Source organism: Myotis nattereri (assembly GCF_964212035.1).
Source record: "Myotis nattereri genome assembly, chromosome: 14".
NCBI lineage: Eukaryota > Metazoa > Chordata > Mammalia > Chiroptera > Vespertilionidae > Myotis > Myotis nattereri.
In genome coordinates, this window is record NC_138089.1 from 53,775,850 (window position 1) to 53,801,881 (window position 26,032).

General features: G+C 52.0%; 1 protein-coding gene across 1 annotated transcript in view; it reads left to right on the forward strand.

Moving 5' to 3' along the window:
• The window catches only part of ITGA9 (integrin subunit alpha 9), a 249,627-nt gene that overhangs the window by 172,973 nt on the left and 50,622 nt on the right, over nucleotides 1-26,032 (forward strand). Inside the window, exons 17-20 of the mRNA XM_081105874.1 lie at nucleotides 13,177-13,263; nucleotides 16,612-16,691; nucleotides 19,660-19,749; nucleotides 21,851-21,959. Coding sequence (XP_080962000.1) covers nucleotides 13,177-13,263; nucleotides 16,612-16,691; nucleotides 19,660-19,749; nucleotides 21,851-21,959 — 366 coding nt within the window. The remainder of the gene's footprint in view (nucleotides 1-13,176; nucleotides 13,264-16,611; nucleotides 16,692-19,659; nucleotides 19,750-21,850; nucleotides 21,960-26,032) is intronic.

The window sequence follows — 26,032 nt, forward strand, 5'->3', positions numbered from 1 at the left end:
AGCTCTGCAGAGAGGACAGTGGCTTCGACCTTTGTTCAGAGCCCCAGCCTGGAGCCTGGCGTGGACTGTGCGGGCGGCGACTCCCCAAAGTGGACCGAGAGGAAACGCTTAGGAACGATAATTAAATGAGCCCATGTTGGAGAGGCCCTTAAGTGGATGGAAATCAATATGTCAGCCACGGAGGCTGCACAGCTCTCGAGCTGCATCCTTAATGCGGGGGGGGGAGCTCTTTGCTTCAGAAGATCCAGGTTTGCTTGGAAGGGGCAGTCCCCGGAAGCAGCTCTGCCCCGCATGGCGCCAGCGAGGATGAGAGGTTCCGTTTGCTCAAACCTGGAATTCTCCCGCGGAGGCCAAGGCCGAGGCCGGGTCGGCATCCTCCTACCCGAGGCACGGAGAGAGGGGGGAGGCTGGTGTTTCTCTGATGGTCTCTTCCCACTGCCTCAGTCTGAGTTGCCTAAAATGAAAGCCTGGGCGAGACATCATGTAAAAGGGACACTAGGAAGTGTTCCTGGCAGAAACCACCAGGGACCACACACACACACACACACACACACACACACACATACACACACAGTACATCAATGTCGTGCACCTGGCCTCTAGTAGTTAATAACATCGTTAAAAAAACTCACAAGCCCGGCCGGTGTGGGTGGCTCAGTGGTTGAGCGTTAACCTATGAATCAAAAGGTCATGGTTCCATTCCTGGTCAGGGCACATGCTCAGGTTGCGGGCTTGGTCCACGGTGGGGGGCGTGCAGGAGGCAGCCGATCAAGGATTCTCTCTCATCGTTGATGTTTCTCTCTCTCCCCCCCCTCTCCCTTCCTCTCTGAAATCAATAAAATATATATTAAAAATCACACACACACGAAAAAAAAAACAACATATGGAAAGCAAGAGAAGTGAAAACACATTGAAAGGGAGAAAAAACAATGAACATCAATGTCCTGTGAGGGAGAGACACCTAGAAGATGACAGATGGAGACACAGAAACTGCTGACCAGTTGATGACTTCTGCAGGGTCGGGGCCTGGGAAGGAATAAATCAGTCCATTCTCCCCCACAACCGAGCCAGCAGCTGACACAGTCATAAATCCGGTATATTCCAACGAGTTCAGAGCAAACAGACGGGGCTTAGCCATCTTATGGAGCTGCAGCTTTTGGTAAAGAACCACGGGGAAAAAAAACCACAGAGTTTTCACAAACCACTCTCTCGCGAGATCGAACTTAAAACCTAACTGCTCAAACAACCAGAAGCAACTCTGGGTGCATGTAAGTCGTTTTCAGCAACGGGCCAGTTCACAGAAAATTCAGGAACCGAATATGCGGAAAACCATGGGTAATCCCAGAGCGCCGAGCCCATCTCCCTAGACCAGGGGTGGGCAAACTTTTTGCCCACGGCTGTCCTAGACTCTTCTTGAAAATACAAAAGGGACACGTACATTTAGCCTGTAGTTACCTCAGCGGGTCCTTCGGGCTCGAGGGCTGCGAGACGGACGTGCAGCATGCTAGTTGTGTACTGATCCCCAGGGTCTCGGTGTCAGGCTGCCGCTTGCTGTGTGCGCAGTCTGAGGGTCCTCAGCACCAGCTGGTGCTCCCTGTCTGTCCTCAGGCTCAGCTTCCTGAAGCTTGAGCCCTCGCTGGGACACGTTTCTCTGTTAGATCGGCTACAGGGCAATTCCTCTAGGCCTGGTATTTAACAGAAGAGCTTGCTTGCAACAGGGAGATGCCAGATGTCCAAGCCTGGCCCGTGAGATTCGTGCTGTCGTATCTATTGAATAAAATAATAACTGAACACAACTCCTGCGCTCATCACAGGGACCTGGGCTCAGCCTTTTAATCAGCTCGATACTGATCTGCACGAGAGGACCCTCAGCTAGATCTTGCTGTGTCCCGAATGGTATTTTGATGTTGTCATTAGTCATTGCTTTTGATCTAGGTCAGGGGTCCTCAAACTACGGCCCGCGGTCCACATGCAAATACAACTATTGTACTTGTTCCCGTTTTGTTTTTTTACTTCAAAATATGTGCAGTGTGCATAGGAATTTGTTCATAGTTTTTTTTTTAAACTATAGTCCGGCCCTCCAACGGTCTGAGGGACAGTGAACTGGCCCCCTGTTTAAAAAGTTTGAAGACCCCTAATCTAGGTGTTTGAATGATGAATTTGGTTTTTCCACCAAAGTCAGCACCAGTGTGACTCTGATACATCACTCGCTCCGTCCAGTCTTAGATCCCATCATTTAAAGAACTTGGTAATTTTTTTTAGCCAATTAAAAGGAAAGGTGACACGTTAGTGATGCTCATGTGTTGTGAAATGGGACTCACGGCGAGGAGGCCGGTGGGAAGCCAGGCCTCTATGGTAAAGGGACGTGGGTTCCAATCCTTCGCACGCCTCGCCCACTCACTCGTCACACAGGAGTGTACGTATAGGAGTCCTGCTTCAAGCAGCCTGGTCCTCCCGCTCCCAGGCTGTCACCCCCCTGGAGACAGCAGGGACTCTATAGAAAGGCATGTGGCCCATCGAGGCTGCTCAATAAACGATTATTAACCGAGGGAAGGAGCACAGGAATGTAATGCGTAACAGAAAACATACGTGTCTCGTGCGTAAGAAGTCTTCCTTGGAAGCTGTTTCCCATTTGAGGCAAAATAAGAAACACTTGCTGAATGGATGGATGCGCTTCCTCCACGGCAGCTGGAGGGGCACCCATGCTGGACCTGGCCCTGCTCCCCGGAGTCCATCTCTCTGCCCCTGCCCCGGGCATGGCGGGCAGGCACCGTCTACAGGCTCGTCTGCGACCCAAAGGCCGGGAGAGGCAAAGTGACAGGTATTCTGTCCTCACCCAAGTTAGGGCCCCAGGAAGGCACGGCTTATACTCTCTGGGTCTTAATCTCTTCTTTTTTAAAATGTATTTTTATTGATTTCAGAGAGGAAAGGAGAGGGAGAGAGAGAGATAGAAACATCAATGATGAGCCCTAGCTGGTTTGGCTCAGTGGGTAGAGCATTGGCCTCTGGACTGAAGGGTTCCAGGTTCGATTCCGGTCAAGGGCACATGCCTGGGTTGCAAGCTCGATCCCTAGTAGGGGGCATGCAGGAGGCAGCCAATCAATGATTCTCTTTCATTATTGATGTTTCTAGCTCACTCCCCCTCTCCCTTCCTCTCTGAAATCAATAAAAATATTTTTTTTTTAAAAAAAAAAGAAACATCAATTGATCAGCTGCCTCCTGTACACACACACACTCGCCGCCACTGGGGATCGAGCCTCCCATCCAGGCATGTGCCCTGACCGGGAATTGAACTGTGACCTCTTGGTTCATAGGTCAGCGCTCAGCCTCTGAGCCACACCGGCCTGGCTCAGTCTCTTGGTCTCCAAACCGGCAGTGACTGTCCTAGCCCTTTGGGACCCGTGCATCAAAGGCTGGTGCAGAGCGCCTGCCTCCAGTGATGCCATCCACGTTTCCTGGCCCAGCTTCTGCCCCTGAGGATGGAGGATGGAGCATGCGACGTGCCCCTCTAGTCAGGATTTTAACGCAGCCTCACGTTGAAGGGTTCGTAACTTGGAAACCACCCAGGGAGCTTTCAGCAAGTGCCGGCCCGAGCTGTGTGCTTTGATTCAGTGGGTCCACAGTGGGGCTTCCATCTGGGTCTTTTTAACAGAACTTCCCGCAGAGCCACCGTAGTCCTCCTGGCACCATTATACAAATTGGAGCGAAGTGCCCCCTCTGGTGGTCCAGAGCCTTTTGCCAGGTGCCAGGCTTGGAGAGAGCTGTGGGAATCCAGCCCCTTCTCCCCCTCAGCCAGGACTCCTGCAGGGAACAGCCTGCTAAGCTGTGCAAGGCATCCCTGGCTCCCAGGTGGTGCAAGTGCTCATAAGGGTCTTGGTTGTTCATAACCTTTAAGGCTTTGGGGCAAAAATGAACAAAGTACAACAGATCCATCAATCAGGTCACCTCACTCAACATTTCGTTATCTCGTTGATGAGAGAGTTTAGGAACTGAACTCTTGTTTATATCAATTAGCCTGCGTTACAGTTGGTTTTGTTTTATGTTGTTTCGCTGCAAGTGGACGATGTGACGTGAGGACTTGCCTGGTGTGTTGAGATTCACCTGGGCAGCCTGTAGCACAGAGTGCGGTACAGCGCAAGCAGGGCTTTGACCAGAGGCTGTCCTGCGCTGGTCTGGGCAGGAGGAGGTGGGAGCGACCATTGTGGCAGCACAGGTGGGGAGGGCGGGAGGGCGGGGCTCTCCTAAAAGAGGACATTGGTTCTTTCAGGAAAGTCCTGAGATGTGGGTGTGCCAACTGGAGAGAAGAGAGTAGAAGCAGCCACCCACTGAGATGGGCACCATGAGCCCACAGCGTGCGCAGTGGAGACGCGCTCCAGGCGTGCTGCACCCGGGAGAGGGGTCTTCCTCCGCAGCCGGGGTGGGGGGTGGGGGAGGTCCATGGGTAGCTGCCTCCAACCTCCGTTCTCAGTCCACAACTTTGCCACCCGCTGCTTGTGCAGAGGGGAGAGGACAGGGAGGCTGCTGCCGATGCCCTGTGCTCCCTCCACCCTCCCTGGCAACCACCTGTGGCAGCTCCTCTGCAGGCGGAGGCCTGCTGCATCTCTGCCCGGGGCTTTCCTGAGTGCTTAGCTGCACTCAGGCACCGAGGGGACTGGAAGCGCCGGAGAGTCGATGTCCCCTCTCAACCAAGGAGAGGCGGGAATTGACGGGCAGTGCCCACCTTTCTCCCCAGTCAGCGGTGCACATCCCCACTCCCTCAGGGAGGACCCTGAGATCACCTTCCAGACAAACTACTTGCACACCAATTCTCGTCCCAGAGCCTGTCTGCCCACAGAAGCATCAAGTGAACGGGCGTGTCTCCACCTCCAGAAGAGTCTGCCTCACATAGACACGAGCCCTCAGGGAGCATCAGCAGGGGACATAGTTTCCTGCAGGGCGGAAGGCATGAGGGAGGCGGTCTCCATGGTTGACGTCAGGTTACCTGTGTGGGTGGGCTCCGTGATGGAGAGCAGCGCTTCTCGCGTGGCCGTTTCACAGGGGTTACCTGGAGCTCTTGTTAAAATACAGATTCTGAGCATCTGCATTGATGCCAGCTCCCAGGCGGTGCTGGTGCTGTGGGACCAAGGACCGAGCTTCAGTGACACGGCAGCAAGACTGTTCACAAGTGGATTTTGCGTGGGCAGGGATCTGAGTGGGTTTGGAGATGGGATGGGACTCTCCACTGTGAGTACATTTCTCGTGTCGAGATTCCTGGCCAAGACGTTCATACCGGCCCCTCAGACACTTGACTCCCACACAACTTTGCGTCCAAACACCACTGGTGAATTGTCCGTATGCCATGACGGTACATTCTTTCCAGTCATTTCAGGGGAGGTCCCCGCCTTACTCTCTTCCGTCCAGCCTGTAGGGCAAAGGAAAGGCGTGATCGAAAACCAAAATAATTGGATTCATGAGATGGAATTCTACTTTGGACTCTTCGTTTGTTGATCAAGAATTTGCAGGCTCTGGGAAACACATTCTTTTAGAAGAGAAACCTTCTTTTTAAAGCTAAAAATAAGTTAGTTGCCTCCGTGTAACAGGAGGCAAAGCTTCCCGGGTGAAAATCCACTACTCGGGCCTTAGAAGGAAGGCCGGACTTGCCGGGCTCTTCCCTTTGGGCTCTTCGGTTCGGGCTGGTTGGTTTGTTTTTATTTATTTGTTTGTGTAGATCCTCAAGTTCACATCCCTGTGGTCCCCAAGGGGGCGCACACCAGCATTTGGGAGAGTGTTTCTATCTGTTTTATTTCACTTCGGGAAAATGTGAAGATGCGCTCTAAGCAGGGTTGAGGAGGTGCACCAGGGAGAGGCGTGTTACAGGAATAAGACAGTGGATTCAAGTTGCCCCTGCTTCGTATTGGTTTTAAAGTATAAGATTATTTTCACCTATTTTCAAGCTTTCAAAGCACTTTTTCTAGAGTCAAGAGGGCTGTTTGGAGAAGTCCCCTGTCCCCACTTGGATCAGATCCCTGCTCCCCAGTGCCCCCACCCCCCCCACCCCCCTCCCCACGGCCTGTGGTTGGCCTGGGCTGTTTAAAGTGCACTCTCTCAGAGGCATAGAAGCAGGGAACAGACTTTCAAACCTCAGAGGGAAGGCGAGGGAGGGTGGCTGGGTGGGAAGAGATCCGCCAAAGAACTTGTGTGCATAGATGCATAACCCATGGACACAGACAATAGGGTGGTGAAGGCCTGGAGTGGGGGGCGGGGGGAGCAGGGGAGGGTTAGAAGAGGTCCCTGGGGGAGAAAGGGCGACAAAATACTTTCAACAATATAGATTTTTTAAAAATCAAATAACTGAAGTGCCCTCTCTCGCTTCTAATGCTGGGCTTTGGAGGGAAGTTTGCTTTAACGGCGATGTGGTTTCTCTCTCCCCAATGCTTGTTTCCACCCCTGCTTGCTTCGCCTTTTCAAGCCTGGAAAGAACACACCCAGAATAGTCTGGGCCTTTGCCTCCCAATGGCGGTTTTGGCAAACTTTAGAAAAAGAACCTGCTCTGTAGCGCGGTCTCCGCCCCGCTCCTCCGCATCCCCCTCACGGCTGGATTGTCACCTCTGGCTCCCCGGACTGTGCACTCGCCCGCGCCTACCCGGCAGAAGGTCTGTAACCGCTGCCCAGCCTTGCCAGGCCACCAGCCATCCTTGGCATCCGTGCTGTTGTCACTGTGTGCTCCGGGTTCATGGGGTCTATGCTACCCACCGGGTCAGTCTCACTTCCGCGGGTTCCAGGGGACCCGGTTGTTCCTTGTTTGGTGTTTCTCCCCCCCCCCCACTCCGCCCCGCCCCCCCAACAACCCCTCTGACCCGCTCTTCGGTTGCCGGATAGGAGACCCCGGGCAAGTGACACAACTGCTGTGTGTTCTGCTTCCCTTCTGAGGAGGGGCACATACAGCAGGCAGCCGATCGGTGTTTCTCTCTCCCTCCCTCTCCCTTCCTGTCTCTCTAAAATCAATTTAAAGAAAAAACACACATTTTTTTTTAAAAAAAAGTCGCGACACTGATGCCAAAGTGTGTGCACGTCCTACGCTGCGAGCTTGTGTGCTTTTCCTCCCGGGTAGGACTGCGCGGGCCTTGTCCCAGAGGCCTCCCCTCTGAGAGCGGGACTGTTGATTCTGGTGAGGCTCAGGCTGACTCACCGCTGAGTCGGGCCAATGAAGTTTCTCCTCGGAGTTAACTCACTGGGCCAGGGTGTTGGGAGCCCCTCTTACCTCTGACTCCTCAGTCGATTACGGAATCTGGCATAAAATGCTTCCAAAACTCAGCTGGATTCTCTTTTAACTGACTTAACACGGAGGCATCTCTGACCAGCTCCCAGGAGCCACCTGGCAGGCCTTGGGGGGGGGGGGGGGCGGGTCTTAGAGAAGCACCAGACTACCACCCTGGCAGACTGACATGGGGCCATCGGGGTCATCTTCAGTTTGACAAACACGCGTGGGAAGCGGAAAATGGGAAATCAAATTTCAGACGCGCCCTGGCACTGAGCATAAGCCCAGCACCAGACTTTGCTGCTCCCCAAAGAGCAATGCGTTGGTGGTCAGATAAAGCCCCGCTCCACAGTGAAACCAAAGGCTGTGCGATGGGGAGGCAGGAGCCCGAGAGCCACGGAGGCCCCCAGCCTCATTATCGGATCCTTCCTGCCAACCACCGCATGCTGCGCACGGGGCTGGAGCTCGGCTGCACTGGCCGCGCTCCTGGGGCCGGGACAGGTCTGTCTGGAAAAGAGAGGGGCTGTGCCAAGGCAAGCAGCTGCCATGCCAGGCAGACCAGCCAGTGAGCTGCTTCCTGCCGTCCCTTCATCGGAATCCCCGATGAGCCAAGGCCCGGCCATGTAATCAATGCAAACTCGGCGTCTCCTCAGCGCCCAGCTCCGTGTCAGGCGCTGAGAAAACGGGTGCCCAAACCAAGCTTTCCATTATTAGGTCCTAAAACTGCTCATCGGGCCCAGCTGGCGTGGCTCAGTGGTTGAGTGTCGATCGATGAACCAGGAGGTCATGGTTTGGGGGCACGTGCCCCGGTTGCGGGCTCCATCCCCAGTGTGGGGCGTACAGGAGGCAGCTGATCAATGATTCTCTCTCATCCTTGACATTTATCTCTTTCCCTCTCCCTTCCTCTCTGAAATCAATGCAAACATATTTAAATAAATAAATAATAAAAAATGTTAACCGGTGGTTTCCGGATCCTGAGAGTAATGTGTGTTGGTTAAAATCTGGGGGGAAAAAAAATTTTTTTTAATTGAATCACTTATAATCTCCAGGGAGAAACCCTGATAGCCATGCGCAGTACGGGGTGTCCTTGTTAGCCAAAGAAAAGTGGGAATGAGGACAAAGCTGGTTCTGTGACTCTTCTTAAAATAGCGTCCAAAACTGCATAGTAAAAATTTTTTAACGTTTTGATTGGAGCTTTCCTTGAAAAATGAAACTAAAAATTGTGAAGATAAGTTTATATTATCCTCCATTTAACAGCTTTTGTAACATTGTGATTATAACCGTCAAGGGTATCTTCGACCCACAGCCAGCGCTCCCTTGCTTTATTAGCGTCTGTAAAATACCAGTGCGTCCATTTCTGAAACAAAAGAAGGCACAGCGTGCTGGATGGGCAGCGTGTGGAGGTGAACATCCCTCCTGTGTCATAAAGTCGTATTTTCTTGGCTTTATAGTTTGCCTTTTTTTTAAGCACAGTCACAGAAAGGTCTTCTTTACAATGGTATGGTTTGCCCAAGGGTTCCCTGGATACTTTTATTTAAATCCTCATCTTCGGAAGCAGCTTAATGAGTTATCATTCGGGGGAATTTGTGGTTTCTCCAGCAGGTAACTGACCCATCGCTGCCAGATCCAGGCTTATCAGTCTTCCAACACGACGTTCATTGATTTCATGGAAGCCTGGGTCTTTTTCAGCAAGGGTGTAGTTTTATGCGGTGGTACATTTGCCCTGGACGTGAATTGGGTGATCAGACGTCTGCACTGGCTGGCAGGCAGGGACACAGAAGAGACGGCTCCTTCACTGGCCCACATTCCCGAGGGCTGAGAGCTGGTAATCCTGAGTTTTACAACAGCGCTAAAGTCAGGTTCTCCAGGGACCTGGCAGGCACCAGAGCCAAGGAGAAGCCTGGTCCCTGGATCGCCCCCATATACCTCCTGGTGGGCACCAGGTGCCTGGCAGAGGTAAGACACAACCCCCAAAGCAGGGGGACAGCTGAGTTTTGTCACTTCTCCCAGAACTCATTTTTTTAAAGCTTCTCTGGGTCTCTCTGTTCCTACAGGGTACCCACCTGACGACCAGCGGGGTACGTGGCTCCTTCCCCACCCTGGTATTTAAGGTTATACCTGGGCCTGATCTGAAACCAGAACAAAGGGGGTGCAGGTGCTTCTTCGAGGGCAAGAGCTCCCCTGATGGGGGAGCCATACAGGTTTTATAAGTGACAATTAAGAAAGTGTCCTCTTGCCCTGACCGGTTTGGCTCAGTGGATAGAGCATCGGCCTGCGGACTGAGCGGGTCCCAGGTTCAATTCCAGTCAAGGGCATGTACCTTGGTTGAGGGCACATTCCCAGTAGGGGGTGTGCAGGAGGCAGCTGATCGATGGTGTTTCTCTCTCATCGATGTTTCTACCTCTCTATCCCTCTCCTTTTAAAATATTTTTTTTTAAAGTTTCCTCTTGGCTAGTATGGATTTAAACGAGCGATCTTAGCAGGCGAGTGTCGCCTCTCCCCATCTGGTAGCAAATGCCCAGCGCATTCCAGTGGCTCTCATTCCCAAGCTGCGTCTGTAACGTGTATTCTCTGAGGTCAGATTCATCAGAAGCGGAACCTGAGATGGGGATTCCTGCCGGTGATTTATTGGGGTAATGCTCTTGGGAGAAGAGAAATAACGGGCAAAGGGTGGGGTGGAGGAAGGAGCCACACAGGTCTGTACGCTTGGCCGGCCGGAGTCTGCCTGGCCAGTTCCCGCAGGGACTCTGGATCATGAGTTGCACGACACAGCTGGTCCCACCTGGAGGCAGAGGGGCAGCCTTTTGCACCGTGTCAGTCATAGGCTGCAGAATGCTGGTGGGGGAGGGTGTCATAACCTCCCAGACAGAACTGTAGTCAGAGAGCAGGGCTTAGAATGAAAGAGCCTTTTGGTCAGGGCGGCTCCAGTAGCCACAGGGAGCTGGACTGGCGCTGACAGGTGGCAGGAGGGTGCTCCATGGCAACTAGTCTGGAACCTCATCCAGGGGCAGGAGCCAGCCGCTGAGCGCGCTCCTTCCTAGAGATGTCTTTGCTTTTCGCCCTTTCTGCTCATCGCCACCAAGATCCACCTAAAATTTTGTAATTTCTATTAGACTGCGAGGAAGAGAGCCTTGGACTAGTACAGTCAATGCTGGTTTAAAGGTTATTTCCCGTATTTTGGAATTAGCGGGAATGAGGTCATTCAGCGGCTCTTGGCTAATCCGGAGCCGCCTCAGGCAAAGCTAAGCAAACCAAGGTCCCATCAAGTTCCAGCGTAAATGTTTGGAGGCGCAGTCACTCCTTCACACACACGTGCACACACTGAAGACGTCTTCGGGGCAGCACGTCGTCAAGAGCAGACAGGCCTTCGACTTACATTGAAAACCTCTCTCTTGGCGAGTGCTGGAGCGTTACAGAAGGCGTCTGGAGGGGTTGAGTAATCACGTAATTTATATTTATGCTGGGACGCTCTTGAGAGTAATTACACCCAGATGACAGACATGAACCAGGACTGTCCCAGGGAGACCGAGAGCGAAGGTCACCCTGGCCTGGGCTTGCTGCCTCTGAGGCCCACAAGCCAATTAGCTGGAATTTAGAGGAGCTTTTTAGTTGGGCCCGTTGTGGGCACTGCTTCTGGGGTGAGGAGCATGAGGAAGAGGATGGTGACCAAAGGCCACCCACAGGGAACCATCAGACCCGCCTTTGGGATATGCAGATCTTAAGACAACATTTGAGAAATTACTGTCTGGTTTTTCTTACTGAAATTGCCAACACACGTCCCCTGGGTTCCGAGGGCAGCCCCTCGCACTGCCATGTAAATGCCTGCTTCTCTGCTGGGAGGACGTCCCCTTCTAGTCCCCGAGCTCTTCAAGTTCAGGGACTAACATCTGTCATGATCCTGGTAGCAGATAGGATGACTCAGCTCCCCAGGGCTGCTCAGGGCCCGTTCTGAACCCTGCACCGGAACCATATTCTGTATGTGAACGCACCACCCCGAGTGTTTGGGGGCCAGGACGGGTGAAGAAAACCCTGGAGTAGGGCTGGGGAACAGCCTCCACAGAGTGTGGAAATGGGACCGGCCGGGTCAGGGTGTTTGTAGAAGAGCAGTGTAGGTGCTCCGTGGGGCAGGGGGACAGTGACAGGAATATGGGTCCAAATGGTTTTAAGCTCCATTCTGTTTGCAGTGGAGAGAGGCATGTTGTAAGAATGCCCCTCGAGCAGCCGGTAGGATGGATCAACACAAGGAAAGCCCGTGGCAGTGGCTCCCAAGCACCTTGCAGCAGGCTCACGCACGTTATCACCTAGCGTTCATGGAACATGCTTTTCCCAGGCCCCACTGTCTCAGAATCTACTCAGTTGTCCACGCAGAGGCGACTGGGGTGCAGCCCGGGAATCTGTGGTTTTTAAGATGCTCCCAAGCGGATTCTAACTCACAGGGTCCCGAGTCCGTGGGAGAAACGCTCGCCAAGGTCCCTGAGAGCCATTAGAAAACATGTATAATCCCCGATGTCGGTAATCCCCAAGATTGGATGCTAAAGAGACAGAGTTGCCTTTGCTATTTCTATGCCTCCTGTTTTTCACTTCATTGTATTTGGGAGGGATTTTTGTTTTGTTGCTATTTTTTTTTTTTAGTAAAGTTTTATTGCTGTTTAACAAACAGACCAAATTACACAGATCATTAAGTGGCCAGCTCATCGAATTTCACAATGATCACACCCAGGAATACTCCCAGCACCCACGCAGCCCCTTCCACGTACTGGCTCCCCGGTTGCTATCTTGACTTCTAAGCCCATGGATTGGTTATCTTTTAGCATTTGTACTTTTTGTGTGTTTTTGTAATGTTCCTGCTATGTAAGTACGGTAGTATATGTTTATAATTTATAACTGAATAGGTCTGTTATAGTAAGTGCTCACTTTTTTCCCCCTGATTGGACACAACAGGAAATGTTGGTCGTACTTGTCTAAAAGCCTGGAACAGCTGGTCTGAGCTGAGGAGGGGGGTCTGGGAAACTGGAGCAGGAAGCACGGGCAGCATTTCAGAGCTGGATCCACAGGGATTGGTTCCTTTTGTCTGCCATTGTGTGGAACAAGGAAGGAGACAGGTTTTAGCATGACCTTGGGGAGGTCACACGGCCCCATTGAACTTCAGTGTCCCGGCTTCTGGACCCTCAGCAAGTGCTAGTTCTGCCCTGTGTCTCCCCTTCTCCAAAATCTGCAAACATACCGACTCCCCTTGGAAGTCCTGATTTGCTGCAGTGACCTGGAGAAGCAGGGAAGATATGAAGAGCCTCCTGGCTTTCCTCTGGCCTTGGTTGGAAACCATGTGTTCCGGTGGGGAAAGCGGCTCTCGGTGCCCCTCCCCTGGTTCTCCGGCCATCACATGAAGAGTCCATGGCGGTTGGGCTAACCTGTCCTTGCCCTTGACCCACCCCGGGGAGGCTTGTAGGGGAGCAGGTCAGCCCTCCTCACTTCTCTGGCTGTCGAAAGAATCCCTGTATTTTCGTGGGTGTCATTTTCTTAGAGTTTGCCTTTCCTACACCAGCAAGGTCTTGAAAGGCGGGATTAGGGCGTGGGCTTAGGAGAAAGGGGCCAGAAAGACAATGGGGCTGCCTTTTCATCCAAAGCAGAAGAGGTGTCCAGCTCACATGTGGCCCCATCCCGTGTCCCAGGAGAGCACGGGGGTTCAGAGCCCATGTGTTAGTGGAGAATGAAGAGTGGTTCTGTCCCCTGCACCTGTCTTCCCAGGGAACCAACGGAAGGGTGGGCACCTGGGACTCGTGCTGGTCAGCGGCTCCTCGTCCCCCCACAGCCCACAATGGCTGTTGTCTGGGAATTAAAGATGGACCGTGTCTGCCGAAGTCTCCATCTGCCTCCCCGAGGCCAGGTCCACATCTGTCTTGTGCAGCCGGCCCATCTGTTGGTGTTTTTCTCTCTTTCAGGAGGAAATGGGCATTTCCTGTGAACTGCTGGAATCGGACTTCCTCAAATGCAGCGTGGGATTCCCTTTCATGAGGTCCAAGTCGAAGGTAAGGGGCGGAGTGGGGCACTTCCGTGGGAGCAGCCCCCAGACCCTCCCACCAGCCCCTGACTCCGCCAGCTGCCTCCTCCGGGGTTTCCTCCTGCAGGAGTTGGGGTATGGTAACCCTCTGTCCATGGCAGTCTACTCCAGAGGGGCCATGGTCACGTGGGCTTTCTCTTTGACCCACATGATATGCCCCAAATACGAGAGACACAGCATGGTCTTGGCAATTTGGCAGCATCTGGTTGGCCTCCTTGAAATGATTTTTTCCTGGGACAGTGCACACCACTTTGAGTCCCAGAGGCAACATAGGAGACGATGTGGGTGGTCTGGCCTAGTGACCCACAGTCCTGACCCCCCTGGGCCCTCACAGTTTTCTTAAGAGACTTCTTAAAATGCTTAAAACATAAATAATTGTCTTGCCCTTCACTTTTTTAAGTAAAAGAAATGACAGCCATTTAGATGTTTATAAGGAGCCGCGTTTTCTAAGCTCAAGCAATACCATGGCACAACATAATTCAGACACTCACGGGGCATTCTCACATGTGCCATCATTATAAGGAGATGCAGAAAGGCGTACGTAGAAGATGCGATTTTTGGAGACAAAACTAGAATCTAAAAGACAAGGCCTGCCTTACGAAATGGAAGCTGTATTTCCTGCTGTGATTTGAAGAAAAGGTCATCTTCCTCCACCACCACCCCCCCCTCCCCTAGAATAAATGAAAGCTTGATCCTTCTCTCCTGCCTATGTCATAGAATCAAGTCATCATAATTCCTAAGACTTTCTGGCCCCAGTACATGGTAGCTGTTTAGTAAACCAATTTTGGAAATGTTCTAGTGAGAAAGATTTGCTTATTTCTTAAAAATCATTGAACCCATCGGCCTCATTGAAAGAACCTGCTCCAAAAGTCTGTAGCTCTTCCCAATACATCCGTGATTGCTGGGCCTTTTTCTGGTTCTCTTTCTCAGCTGCCTACACGCATCCCAGGCGGAGGGAAATGTGAAGGTGGCTGGCCTTGGAAAAGGGGTTACTAGTCGCTGGAAGAACAGAGGCCACGTTCTGTTAGACTCCAAGTCGGATGAGGAAGGATTACCCTGAACCGTGGAAATCAATATAATGGCCCAATGTCTGAGAGTGATGTATGTGGCACATCACTCACAAATTTAATGGAAATCTATTGAGCAATAGAAAATAGACAATTGGATTCTTCACAGTTGCCAATTTATTATGAAATTCAGCCTACATCCCACGTCAAACCTAAGGTGTGCCTTCCTAGTTTTAGTCTAAAGATTATTTTTAAAGGAGAATTGATATCCCTGTCACAAGTAGACCCAGGATCACTTGCCATGACGAGAAGGTCATCATAAAAATGAAAACAAGGCGCTATGGAAATCTGGGGCATTAAATTTTGTCAAAATTCATTAATTTTCAAAATAGTCATGGAACCAACAGAAGTATGAATGTTGGAATATTGACTTTTTTCCCTACGTGAGGATGCACTGCTGTCCTCCCACATACAGAGGCTAAGACCTGTGGCAAGGGTAAACATAGAGTCAGGGATCTGGGGGAAATTCCCTGGAAAAAGCTCAAGAAGTGACTCGGCAGGGACATGGGCTCCCTCTGTCCACAGCCTGGCTTGCCCTTCCTGATCCCCCAGACCCTGTGGTCACTGGGCTCCAGACCACCAGCCAAGCATCATGACTGCACGGCCGGCTTACTCTGCCTAGCTGTGTCTCTGACCTTCTGTTCTCCCAGGCCTCTGTCTCTGATTTGGTTTCTTGCCCAGATCTTTTGCTTCTCACCTCACCTTGATGTCCAGGGTGTTCACATCTCCTGCCAGTTCTGACTCTTTGCTGGGACGAGACCCTTGACTTTCCTTCCTTTGTGTCGTCCAGCTTTGCTTCCTGTCCTGACCCCTGTCAGCTGACAAGTCCCACGGGAACAGAAACATCTGTCTAGATAGGGATGCTCAGTGGCCACTGTAGATGATGGTCCCATGTAACGGTCCAAGGTCCGGTCCTTTCAGGTGGCATTCAGTTCAGTAGATCCAAGTCTTGCAACGTTAGACTATAGCCTAGAATTATTCATCAAGGAATCTAACCATTTAGTTACTAAATAAGTCATAGACTCTCAGAGCTTAAAGGAATGTAAGAATCTAGGTTAAGTGTCTTGGCGATGATCACATGGTCAGTTTGTGATAGAGCCTGGTTCTCTAACCCCAACCCAAGGGTTCCTCCCACATTCGTACACATGCCTGATATATACATATGTGTGTGCATGCATGTGTATAATGTATGAGCGTGTGTGTGTGTGTGTATGTGTATATATGTAGTAAAGAACATGTGCTTAGGGCAGTGTTCCCCAAATCACAGGATGCTCACCACTGGAGGTACCTGAGATGATTTTAGGTGATATATGGCCACGGCACTAAATAACATTGACTCTTACAGTGAGAAAGTTATTACCTTTTCAACGCTTTTTCAATTCTGACCACATCCAGGATAAGGTCTACAACAGTATAACATACCTGTAGCACCTCGCTGTCACTGGTTTATCTCCCTCTTACCAAAATAGAATAGACCTTAGCCTCAGCGTCTTCGGCAGGCAACAAGAGTGAGCATGGCTTTGTGTTCATTATACCTGTTTGATGATGTCTGCTGAGTGACAGACATCTTTTTATGCCAAGTGATCTTGGATTCCAGTCTGTGATCATGGTATACATTTTCCTTTTAAAATAGTCTTTAGACAAAGTGACTGAGGCCATAAAAATATGAAGTAAATATCACAGGTGATAGGGTATGCAGATGTGGCCAACAATTGGGAACGTGGTGTGTGAGTGAAATTTAGAAAGTCCTGGTTTAAGAGACAAACATATCACTTCCTAAAGAGAATCTCAGTTGTTGAAAAAGACCGTGTGCCTCTTGGCGGGTGGTTTTACTGTTAAAGCCGTGTCTCAGAACTGACGATCAAAAAGATATGCATACAAGCCTGGCCATGTGGCTCAGTTGGTTGAGCATTGTCCAATGTACTGAAAGATCACTGGTTCCATTCCCGGTCAGGGCACATACCCAAGTTGTGGATTCAACCCCTGATTGGGGTGGGTATGGGAAGCAACTGATCGCTGTTTCTCTCTTACATTGATGTTTCTCTCTCTCTCTCTCTCTCTCTCTCTCTCTCTCTCTCTCTCTCCCCTTCTCTCCCTCCCTCCCTCTCTCTCTAAAATAAAAAAAAAAACATTAATAAAATATATGTGCATACAAATAAAGCTTGAGTTTCCAGGGGCCATAAGTGGGGAAGGTTGTAGCTAACAGTTCAATTTGGAATGCCTGCTGATGCCAAACGTCTCTCTTCTAGTATGAATTCAGCGTCATCTTTGATACGAGCCATCTGTCTGGAGAAGAAGAAGTTCTCAGCTTCATCATTACTGCTCAGAGGTAAGAAGAATTTCAACTTTGTTTCCCAAAGGTAAGTACTGCTGGAACCCGAGAAGACGAAGTTCTGGCCATGATGCCCAGGATGCCCAGGATGCTGAGGAGGAGGAGAAAATGGTTATGCCGTGATAAAGCCCTAAAGCGCTGGTGGAACCAGATGGGGGTGGGGGGGGGGGAGCGAAGGGGGGTTCTTATCTAGTTCTGCTTGCACAGCTTCCCCATCTCTTGTTCCCTGTCCTTGGAGGACATCTAGGAGGGTCCTATGCATTCTTAGCTCACTCTTGGGTGATACAAAGTCCTGCCGTCCGTCCTTCAGGTCTCCAAGCAAGTTCCCAAATCCATGACAACAGTGTGGAGGGACACTTGCCTTGGGGGCGCCATCTTGCTCTTACTGGCCCTCTCCCCTTTTCCTGGGCAGCTTCTGAGCCCTCCAGGCTCACAGCAGGGCTTATGGGACAGGCAAGGCCTAGGGTAACAGGTGCTGTGAGCGCTCACTGGGCTCTGCAGGTGTTCAGAGCTGACTCTTACCCTTTGGAAAAGGGGAAACCCAGCCCAACCTCAGCCTATAGGCGGCCAGAGATACCTTCCGCTTCTGCTGTTGAGTCTGCCCTCTGGGACGCCTTTTCACTCGGCAGATGTCTATCAAGCAAATATTTACCAAATATTAAGCTACTGTTTACCACATACAGCGCTAACAACTTACTAAATTCAAGAACACCTCCTTCTGTATAGCATGGGGAGACACCCTAGCATCGGCAGCTTAACTATTAAAGATCAGATCTCCTAATTCTTTGAATCACAACTGTTAAGGAAGCTGTATTATCTGTTGCATACACAGCCGAATATTTCCAGACTTTGGTGCCAATCTGGTCTCACTGCCCCTGAGGGCACCCACAGCCCTCCACTTCCTGCCCTGGCGGAAAGCTCCTTATCTTGAAAGCTAGGATCCCGCCTTCTTCCCGTCACCACCCTTTGAAGGCCTCTTGCCCACGTGTGGATTCAGGAGGACACAATGTTGAGAGTAAACAGTTTCTCAAGAGCTCCCCTCTCAGCAGCCGAGCTTTGCCGGCCGCGGGGAAGCGTCCCAAGTCACGCGCTTGCAGGATGACTGGAAGCCTTTTGATGTCTGGCCTCTTTATCTCAACTTGTCAACTTAGCTCGTCTGGAGCAGGCCCCTGATGACAGACGACACTGCTGGGCCGGAGCTGCCAACGGCCACAGGTGGCTGGACAAATGGCAGGGCAAGGGGTGGCGCTTCCAGCAGGAACTGATTCCGCAGACCTGGCAGGATGCTGGGGGAGGAAGGGCAGGCCCGGGGTTGCCACCCCATCCGTGTGCGTGCGGGCCTCCTCTCTGGTCTGCCCACAGCAGTGATCCTCCGGCTTTCGTTGCCCTGGGAAGGAAGGACAAGGAAGTGAGGCACCTGCTGCTTTTGCAAAGGGTGGTGGTTGCCCTCTGAGCAATGGGTGTCACCCCATAGGCGGAAGACAGATGAGGAGTCTGGGGTCAGGGTCGGGAGCGGCATTGTTTCAGAACAATAGGGGAGAGAGGGAGAGGGGATGTGAGCGCTATTTAAGTAGTGTTGCATTCAGCACTTGCTGGGTGGGAGAGGAAGGCAGTGGGGGAGCGGGAGGGCCGGGGGGAGGGGGAGGGGAGGCGGGAACTCTGCACATGGGCAGGGAACGGTGTGATGGGAGAGGTGCACGAACCTCAGCGGGTCTGGGAGACTCATGTCCACCCCGGAGGGTGAACTTGGCTGACTGCTGGAGCCCCATATTCACGCCATGAGATAGAAACAACCGTAAATGTCGGGCCCAGCGACATGCACCCCACAGCCATGCCTTTGACCAAGGCGGTCACTTCCCTGCGATAATCATCGCGATTCATATTTGAGATTTACTTAAATACTAAAGGGGAGCTAGGTCTTCTCTCGTCTTTTCCTCCTCTTCCTTCTTCCCATTTCTCCCCGCCCCCCCCCCCCCCAAGCCTCCAGCCCTAGGATCAGGCAAGGGGATCCCATTAGAAAAGCCCCACTTGGGAAAGAGTCAGGCTAACCTGGTTTGCTATGGGTCCCTGGGGCCCGTTACCCAGTGTCTCTGCTTCTTACCTGTCCCAGGTGGGGAGTCCCTGGCACAGCAGCCACACAGCTGCTGCTCCCTGGCTTTTGCCTTTCCAGGATGACCTCACAAGAATCCCAGTCCTGTGCTTTCTCACCCCAAAGGGGATGCCTGTCTATGGACACCCTGTAGCCTCAAGCCCACAGCGGGAGCTCCCAGACCATTGCTGGTGACGGGGTTGGTCGGGGCCCCTCTCCTGGGCTTGCCTGTCCCTGGAAAAAGGGCGCCGCCTCCAGGTGGGAAACGGCTGTGAAGTCTGGCACATCCCTTCCTGGCTGCGGTGCCCTAACCTTGCTGGTCCGCTATTCCTGGAACAAGCACCCATACAGTACTCACGCTGCCAGTGCCCATCCATACCCCTCGGCACTCACCTGCTCCCGGCACCCACCACCTGCCTGAGGCTTCCTCTGTCCGGAGCCCACTCACCTGTGAGCACAGGGCAGGTGCCAGGAAGTTAATGGCCCCACTCCCCCTCCCCCAGCAGCAGCCGGTCTCAGGAGTCAGTGCAGGACCAGGGCCCAGCTCCCTGCCCTCTGCTGGGAAGACTGCCTCCCGGAGTTCCCCAGCCAGACCCACAGCCCTCACCTCCTGGGTCACATGCCTTCATTGTCTTCCTCCCCTGCCTTGTCTCTCTTCTCCACTCGTGTTTCCCGGGGTCCGCTCCCCACATCTTTGTGAGGGAACACAACCGAGACAATAGGGCGCCCCTCTGTACAGGGCCCAGAAACAGAGCTGAGGACGCACCAGGCGCAGAGCGGCCCTGGGGGGATGTAGCTTGAGCTCTGCCACGGAGCACACGAGGCTGCTGCCCGGAGCCCGGTGCTGACCGCGTCCACTCTGCTCTTCCCGCACAGCGGCAACACGGAGCGCTCCGAGTCCCTGCACGACAACACCCTCACACTGGTGGTGCCGCTGCTGCACGAAGTGGACACGTCCATCACGGGGTGAGTCGCCCAGGCCTGGGTGGCCAGATCACGGAGGTGCTCTGCAGGGGACACTGTGCCTGTCTTGAATGTCTTGAATTTGCACGTGTAGCCTGGAGTCAGTGGCCCCGCCACCTCCAGTCTCCCCCGCTCTGAAATGCAGGGTGAAGGCTCAGCTCCAGGGACTCATGCCCTCCTCCCTCCTCATTGTCCCCTCTTTCCCCACCACCCACCCACCCGGTAGGTAACGCAAGAAGCTTGACGACAAGTTTAAAGCCCTTCATTTCGTTGAATGTCCCGTCCACCTCTTTATGCAGTATCCCAGCATCCACCCCTCCAGAGTGCCTTGTGGTAGCAGGCAGCGTGGTTCCTGGGACTCACATCTCAGCCAGCGGCTGTGGGGCCAGCCAGAGGCTGCAGCCAGCGCTGTCCCAATGCCTGGCTGGCTCGCAGTGGTGCTGGCTTTGTGTCTCTGTTAGCCCCTCCTGCAGAGCCGGCAGCTCTGCCCAATGTCTGCTGGTCTGGAGTGGGCAGGGGACTCTCAGGATGGGCCCACCCCCTGGCGGGGGAAGTCCATGCCATCCATGGGCTGCTGGCATTGCTGGAAAGCAGGCCTGCGGCCCCAAAACAGCCCTGCCAGTTACCAGCCAAAGCCCAGGCCTGGGAAAGTGAGAACCCAGTTCCTGCTTCAGACTTCAGGTAACAGAGCACATAACCTCATGGATGGTGGGGAAAGCATTTGCATAATCCATTTGGATCAAATGAGGATCCATGGAACTTTTCCCCGAATGCAAGCTGACCTTCTGGGGGTTCAGAGTTTCTCTCTTTTCAGTTTTTAAGTGCTCTGGGCCCCGGTGGCCAGCAGTAGAAACGCGAATGCAGCGCAGAAGGAGCCATCACCGCCATAGCGCCCGCTGCCGGGTGCCCGGGAAGGGGCAGGCCCGCGCTCCTGGCATGTTTCATCACGGGCTTCAGGCTTGAGGCACTGGTGGAATATATTTGCTCATTAGCATGTAGATTTGCCTTTGTTCACGGTTCTGTTTTTAACCATGTAGTTTATTTACTTTTTCGTCAGAGGCACAGTGAGAATGTGCCCTGAACCCAGCCCTGTCCCCGGGGACCACAGAGAAAACACTGGCTCCCTTGAGCCTGTTGTCTGATCCTGCTGTCGGGCCCTGGGCGGCCTCACCGGGAGGTGCGAACAGCCTCAGATGAAGCCATCGGTTAAACACATGGGTCAACCTCTGATCCCTCCAGGACCACAAAACAGGGCGAGCACAGGAACCAGTCCTGCCATTTGACAATACATTTCTAAAGGAGTACACTTAAGTTGAAAATAGATGCATTGCTGTCCATTCAGACTTGGTACCCCAAATCTTACCTTGTTGGTGTTTAGGCCAGTGGGCAGCTTCTAGAATCTCATCTAGAACCCATTATTGGTCTGGAAATTTGAGTGACTCTAGGCTTCGTCTCATCTCAGACGTGTTGATACGGGCAGCGTGGAAAGCGTGCTATAAACTGAGCTTGCGTGCTTCATCACATCTCACACAGCCCCTGCGAGAAACCTGAAGAAAAATGCTGCCATCGCTCAGCCTCCACTTTCAAGGCCGAATTTCTGAAAATTTTGAATAGTTTGACAAATTTGCATTTTTAAATGAATCTGTCACCGGGTGGAGTTTAGGATGCCAAATCTATAATTCACTTACGCTTATTTCCTAAAAGCTTGCCGTGATCTTTCTCACTTTACAGGAAGTTTTTCAGGGACAAAACAGAACATGAATAATTTTCTAATCCGGTTGTTTTTTTTTAAACCTGAAGTCAAAGCTACCAGAGCCTTCCTTGTCATTTTAGAAATATAATCCCAGGACATAGTTACATATGCAGCTTGTTGATTTGACCTGCGGTGAGAAGTCACTGTTGGAAACGTCTGCTTAGAAAGCATACGTCTGGCCGTGTCCGTGAACGGGAGAGAGAAGTGCCAAGTCCAGAAGGAGAGCAATTTCTGGAAGGCACCGGGGACAGCCAGGTTCCCGAGCCAGATGGCTGGGTTCTCAGGACAGGGGTGACCTTGGGCCGCGTGACCACGGGCTGGAATGATGGATGTCGTGGTTTCCTTTTTCAGAATCGTGTCTCCAACCTCCTTTGTGTACGGCGAGTCTGTGGCCGCGGCCAACTTCATTCAGCTGGAGGACCTGCCGTGTCACTTCCAGCCCCTCAACGTCACCCTTCAGGTACCCACCCTTGCAGACCGGCTCTGTCACGGGGACCCACGGGAGGGCCCCTGGGATGTATCCAACAGGCAACTTGAGGGCCAGGCTATTTCCAGGAGACACCGTTCCCAGCCTGTTGGGCTGGAGTGTGGTGTATGTGCGTACGTGTTTTCTGCGAGCTCACACGGAATTCCTGCCTTCCCTGGCTGGTGCTCTGCTGTGTAGACCCCCTTGCTTTTCAACACTTGGAGGAAGAAGTGCATGCGACCACCAGAAGGCCTCCTGGTGCTGAGGCCCAGGCCGGCATCCCGGCCCAAATGGCCGCAAAGGACCCTTCCAGTTCTCCATCAGGCTCCCATACGGGCAGGGCAGCCTCGAGGATTTGCCACGTCCCCTTCCTCCTGGGTTCTCAGGGCCACGTGCTGTGGACTGGCCATCCAAGGGACAGCGTTCCTTCTCTAAGCCAGGGGTGGGCAGACTTTCTGAAAAGGGCTGGAGGGCAAGTATGTTGGGCTGGGCAGGTCATGCCGTCTCTGGGGCAACTATTCAACTCCTGTAGCGCAAAAGCAGCCCTGGGCGACGCAGACACAAAACCGTGGTGATGGACACTGAAATTGGAATTTTACGTCATTTTCATGTGTCATAAAATGTTACTTTTTTTTTTATACTCCCCCTCCCCCCAGTCATTTAAAAATGTAAAACCATTCTTAGCTCCCGGGCTGTATGGAGACAGGTGGCAGGCCAGCTGGGGCCTGCAGGCCACAGTGTGCCCACCTGCTCTAAGGCACAGGTCCTCAGGCCAGCCCTGTTCCACGTGAGACTCTGACCACAAAGCCAGAGGGGCCCCAGCATCATCCAGTCCGTTCTCCTCCGTTGACGAACACAGGGACACTTAGGCCAGGCTGCAGGGCCCAGAGCTGGGAGAGGCGGGGCCGAGGCCAGGACAGGCCGGGCATTGAGCAGACACCCCGCTTGGCCCAGAGCTGTCCCCTGCCTCCTCTACGTCCTTCCCCATGGAGAAGGTGGTTTCCTAGTCTGGCACTCATTCCTGTGGTCAAATAAATTTTATTTTATTTACCCGTGGCTACTCATAGATGGACCAAGGGGATGACAAATAGTGACGGGGTGAAGGTCCAGAGAACGAGGCAGTAAAACATTTGTGGGGGCTCACAAACGATGGGCTTCCTCTCCCCGAAATGTTCTCCCAGACGAGAGACCTCAGCAGCCAGGATGGACAGCACATGGCCCCAGCTCGGAGAGGGTGCACCTCCGCCTCCGGGCCAGCCAGGCCCAGCTGTCACTCCCCAGGCCTGATCTGTGGGGGGGCGGGGGAGGGGTCAGACCTGCTTCTGAGACCTTAGAGCAATTGCTGTGAACAGGACCTCTCTTTCCGACTTGCTGCTCAGAATTCATTTATTTTTCTCCATTGGTTTTGGTAATTGGACAGGGGAAGAAAAAACCAACAGATAAAGGCCAGAGGGAGTTATTTCATTTTCCTTAAGTCACTTTCATTGTAATTACTTACCTACGCCTAAAGTTCTTAGGTGTCCTGCAACAAAAGACACAGTCAAGAAAATTATTTAAAAGGGTTCACCCTGGCCGGTTTGGCTCAGTGGATAGAGCATCGGCCTGCAGACCAAAAGGTCTCGGGTTCGATTCCAGTCAAGGGCATGTTCCTTGGTTGTAGTCTCCTCCCAGGCCCGGGCCCTAGTCAGGGCTCATGCAGGAGGCAACCAATCGATGTGTCTCTCTCACATCGATGTTTCTCTCTGCCTCTCCCTCTCTCTTCCACTCTCCTTAAAAATCAATGGGAAAATATTCTCGGGTGAAGATTAACAAAAAATAAAAATGTAAAAGGGTTCGCATGGCACATGCCATGGAATGTAGAGCAGAAAGCAATAAGGAACAGCAGTTGCACAAAAGATACAAAAATGTTATCATCCTCTTAAAAAAAAAATCTGAGGGCATGTGGTTGAGTCACGTTTCTCTGAAGGCATTCATACAGGGAGCTTAAGGTTTCGTATTTCTAGACATCCGACCTGACTTAGGAGACGAGCTAGAGAACCGGGCCCCTGGAGGAGTGATGGACATGGCCTTAGATAACCCTCGCGATTCCCAGTTGCCGGAGGAAGAATAGGCCATTCCGTGAGGATTAAGGGAGCTGGCGGGGACTGTAAGAGGGGGGTGCGTGTGTCACTGATCGGGAGGTTCTCTTGTGTTAGCAAAGCCGACAGTTTCCTTGGGCATTCTCTCACGGCCCATTTTCCGGTGTAATTGTCATTATTGTGACCATCTGCAGGAAGGCCACCGGCCACATTGATGACGCTGATGGCCAAGAGGGGGAAGTACCGGGGGAGGATGGGGTCAGGAGTGTGGACAGATCGCTTCTCTTTCCTTGTTCTGGCGACATCACTCCTGCAGGAGAACACAAGACTTTTTTTTTTTTTAAGACTTTTTAGATAAAGAGATGTTGCCGTGCCTTTTAAAAGCTATTGTTCAATAAGCTACGTAATTGATTAAAGACTCCACTGCAAATGCAGATGGAAGAAAAGCAGGCATACTAGTCTTAGGACTGGATCCTACATTTCACCAGGGATTTCTTAACAGAGACAGATAATTTGTTGACCAATGATAGGCTTTTATCCGGTGTGTGTGTGTGTGTGTGTGTGTGTGTGTTTGTTTTTAAATCAAGAGTCGATTGACTCCCTTACCTGAAAAATTGTGGAAAATAATGCAGATGCTGCACAGAGCATTTGCAGAGAATGAAATGTGAAAATTTGTTAAAAATGAATGGATGTGGCAATGCAAGCTCTCCCGTGGCTGTGGCCCTGATGGTGAAGTGACGCCAACCAAATCCACTTCTTCTTTCCTCCCCCCACTCACCTCTACCTGGGGTCTCCCAGACAGGCCAGTGGGTTTCCTCTCCATTCTGTGTCTCATGTTTCACTTCAGATCAGTTATTTCAGTTGTGATTGGACATCCCCCTTCCTTGTCTTGTGTCTTAGGGTTGTTGTTCTTGGTGAATTTTGTTCCTTTTGAGTCAAGAGTTGGCAATGACAGCTCATCTGCTCTATCATTATTTTTTTTTTGTCTGTTCTTTGAAGTAGAACCAACTATTGCAAAAAAAAAAAAATGAAGACACGGTTTTTTAGGGAGGAGCTGGCTGGAGCCGGATCCTGATACGTTCTGTCGTGTGTGCCATCTCCTGGCGCTGCCCTTCTGACCTCAACTTCAGAGGCACCTGAAGCCCCTGAATTCTCTCTCTGGCCCCCAGGCGGTGGAGTAGCATTTCACTTCTTCCTTTCTCTTGCTCCTAACCCATCTTTTTTAAAAAAATAAATAATAATAACATCTTATTGAGCTATCATTCACATACCTTCACGTTCACCCTTTTAAAGTGTACAATTCAGTGGTTTTTCGTACATTTGCAGAACTGGGCAACGATCACCCTAATCTAATTTTAGAACATGTCATCACCCCCCCCCCCCAAATAAAAGAATCTCCTTATCCCTCTATTAGTTTCCTGTTGCTGCTATAACTAATTGCCTCAAACAGAGAGGCCTAAAACAACACACATTCATCTTAGAGAGCTGCCGCCCAGAAGTCCAAATGGGCCTCGCCGGCTGAAACCTTGGTGTCAGCAGGGCTGCGTGCCTTTCTGGAGCCTCCAGGGGAGAATCTGTTTTCCTGCCTCTTCCAGCTTCTAGAGGCGGCCGCATTCTCTGGCTCGGGGTCCCCCTCCTCTTCCAAGCCAGCGATGGCTGGTTCACTCTGTGGACAAAAAGGGGCCACATGCTCACCTGCCAGCTCAGGGGAGGCCTGTGTGGTGGCCTTGCAAACTCAGAGACTTGAAGTAACCACAAAGGATGGTCTGAAATGAAAACTTTAACTAAAAGCAGTTTCTGGTGGGTAGTCATGTCCTAAGCCGGTATCTTCCCTGACAAAGGTCAGTCTTTACCTTAACTGAGCCTGTCTGTGGTCTTTTTGCATCTACGATAACATATTGTTGGAAAGTCAAAGTAATTTTCCTTTTTCTGGACCCCTCAAAGCGCAGGCACCGCTCTGCGGAGACCACAGATCTCCTCATTGTTACT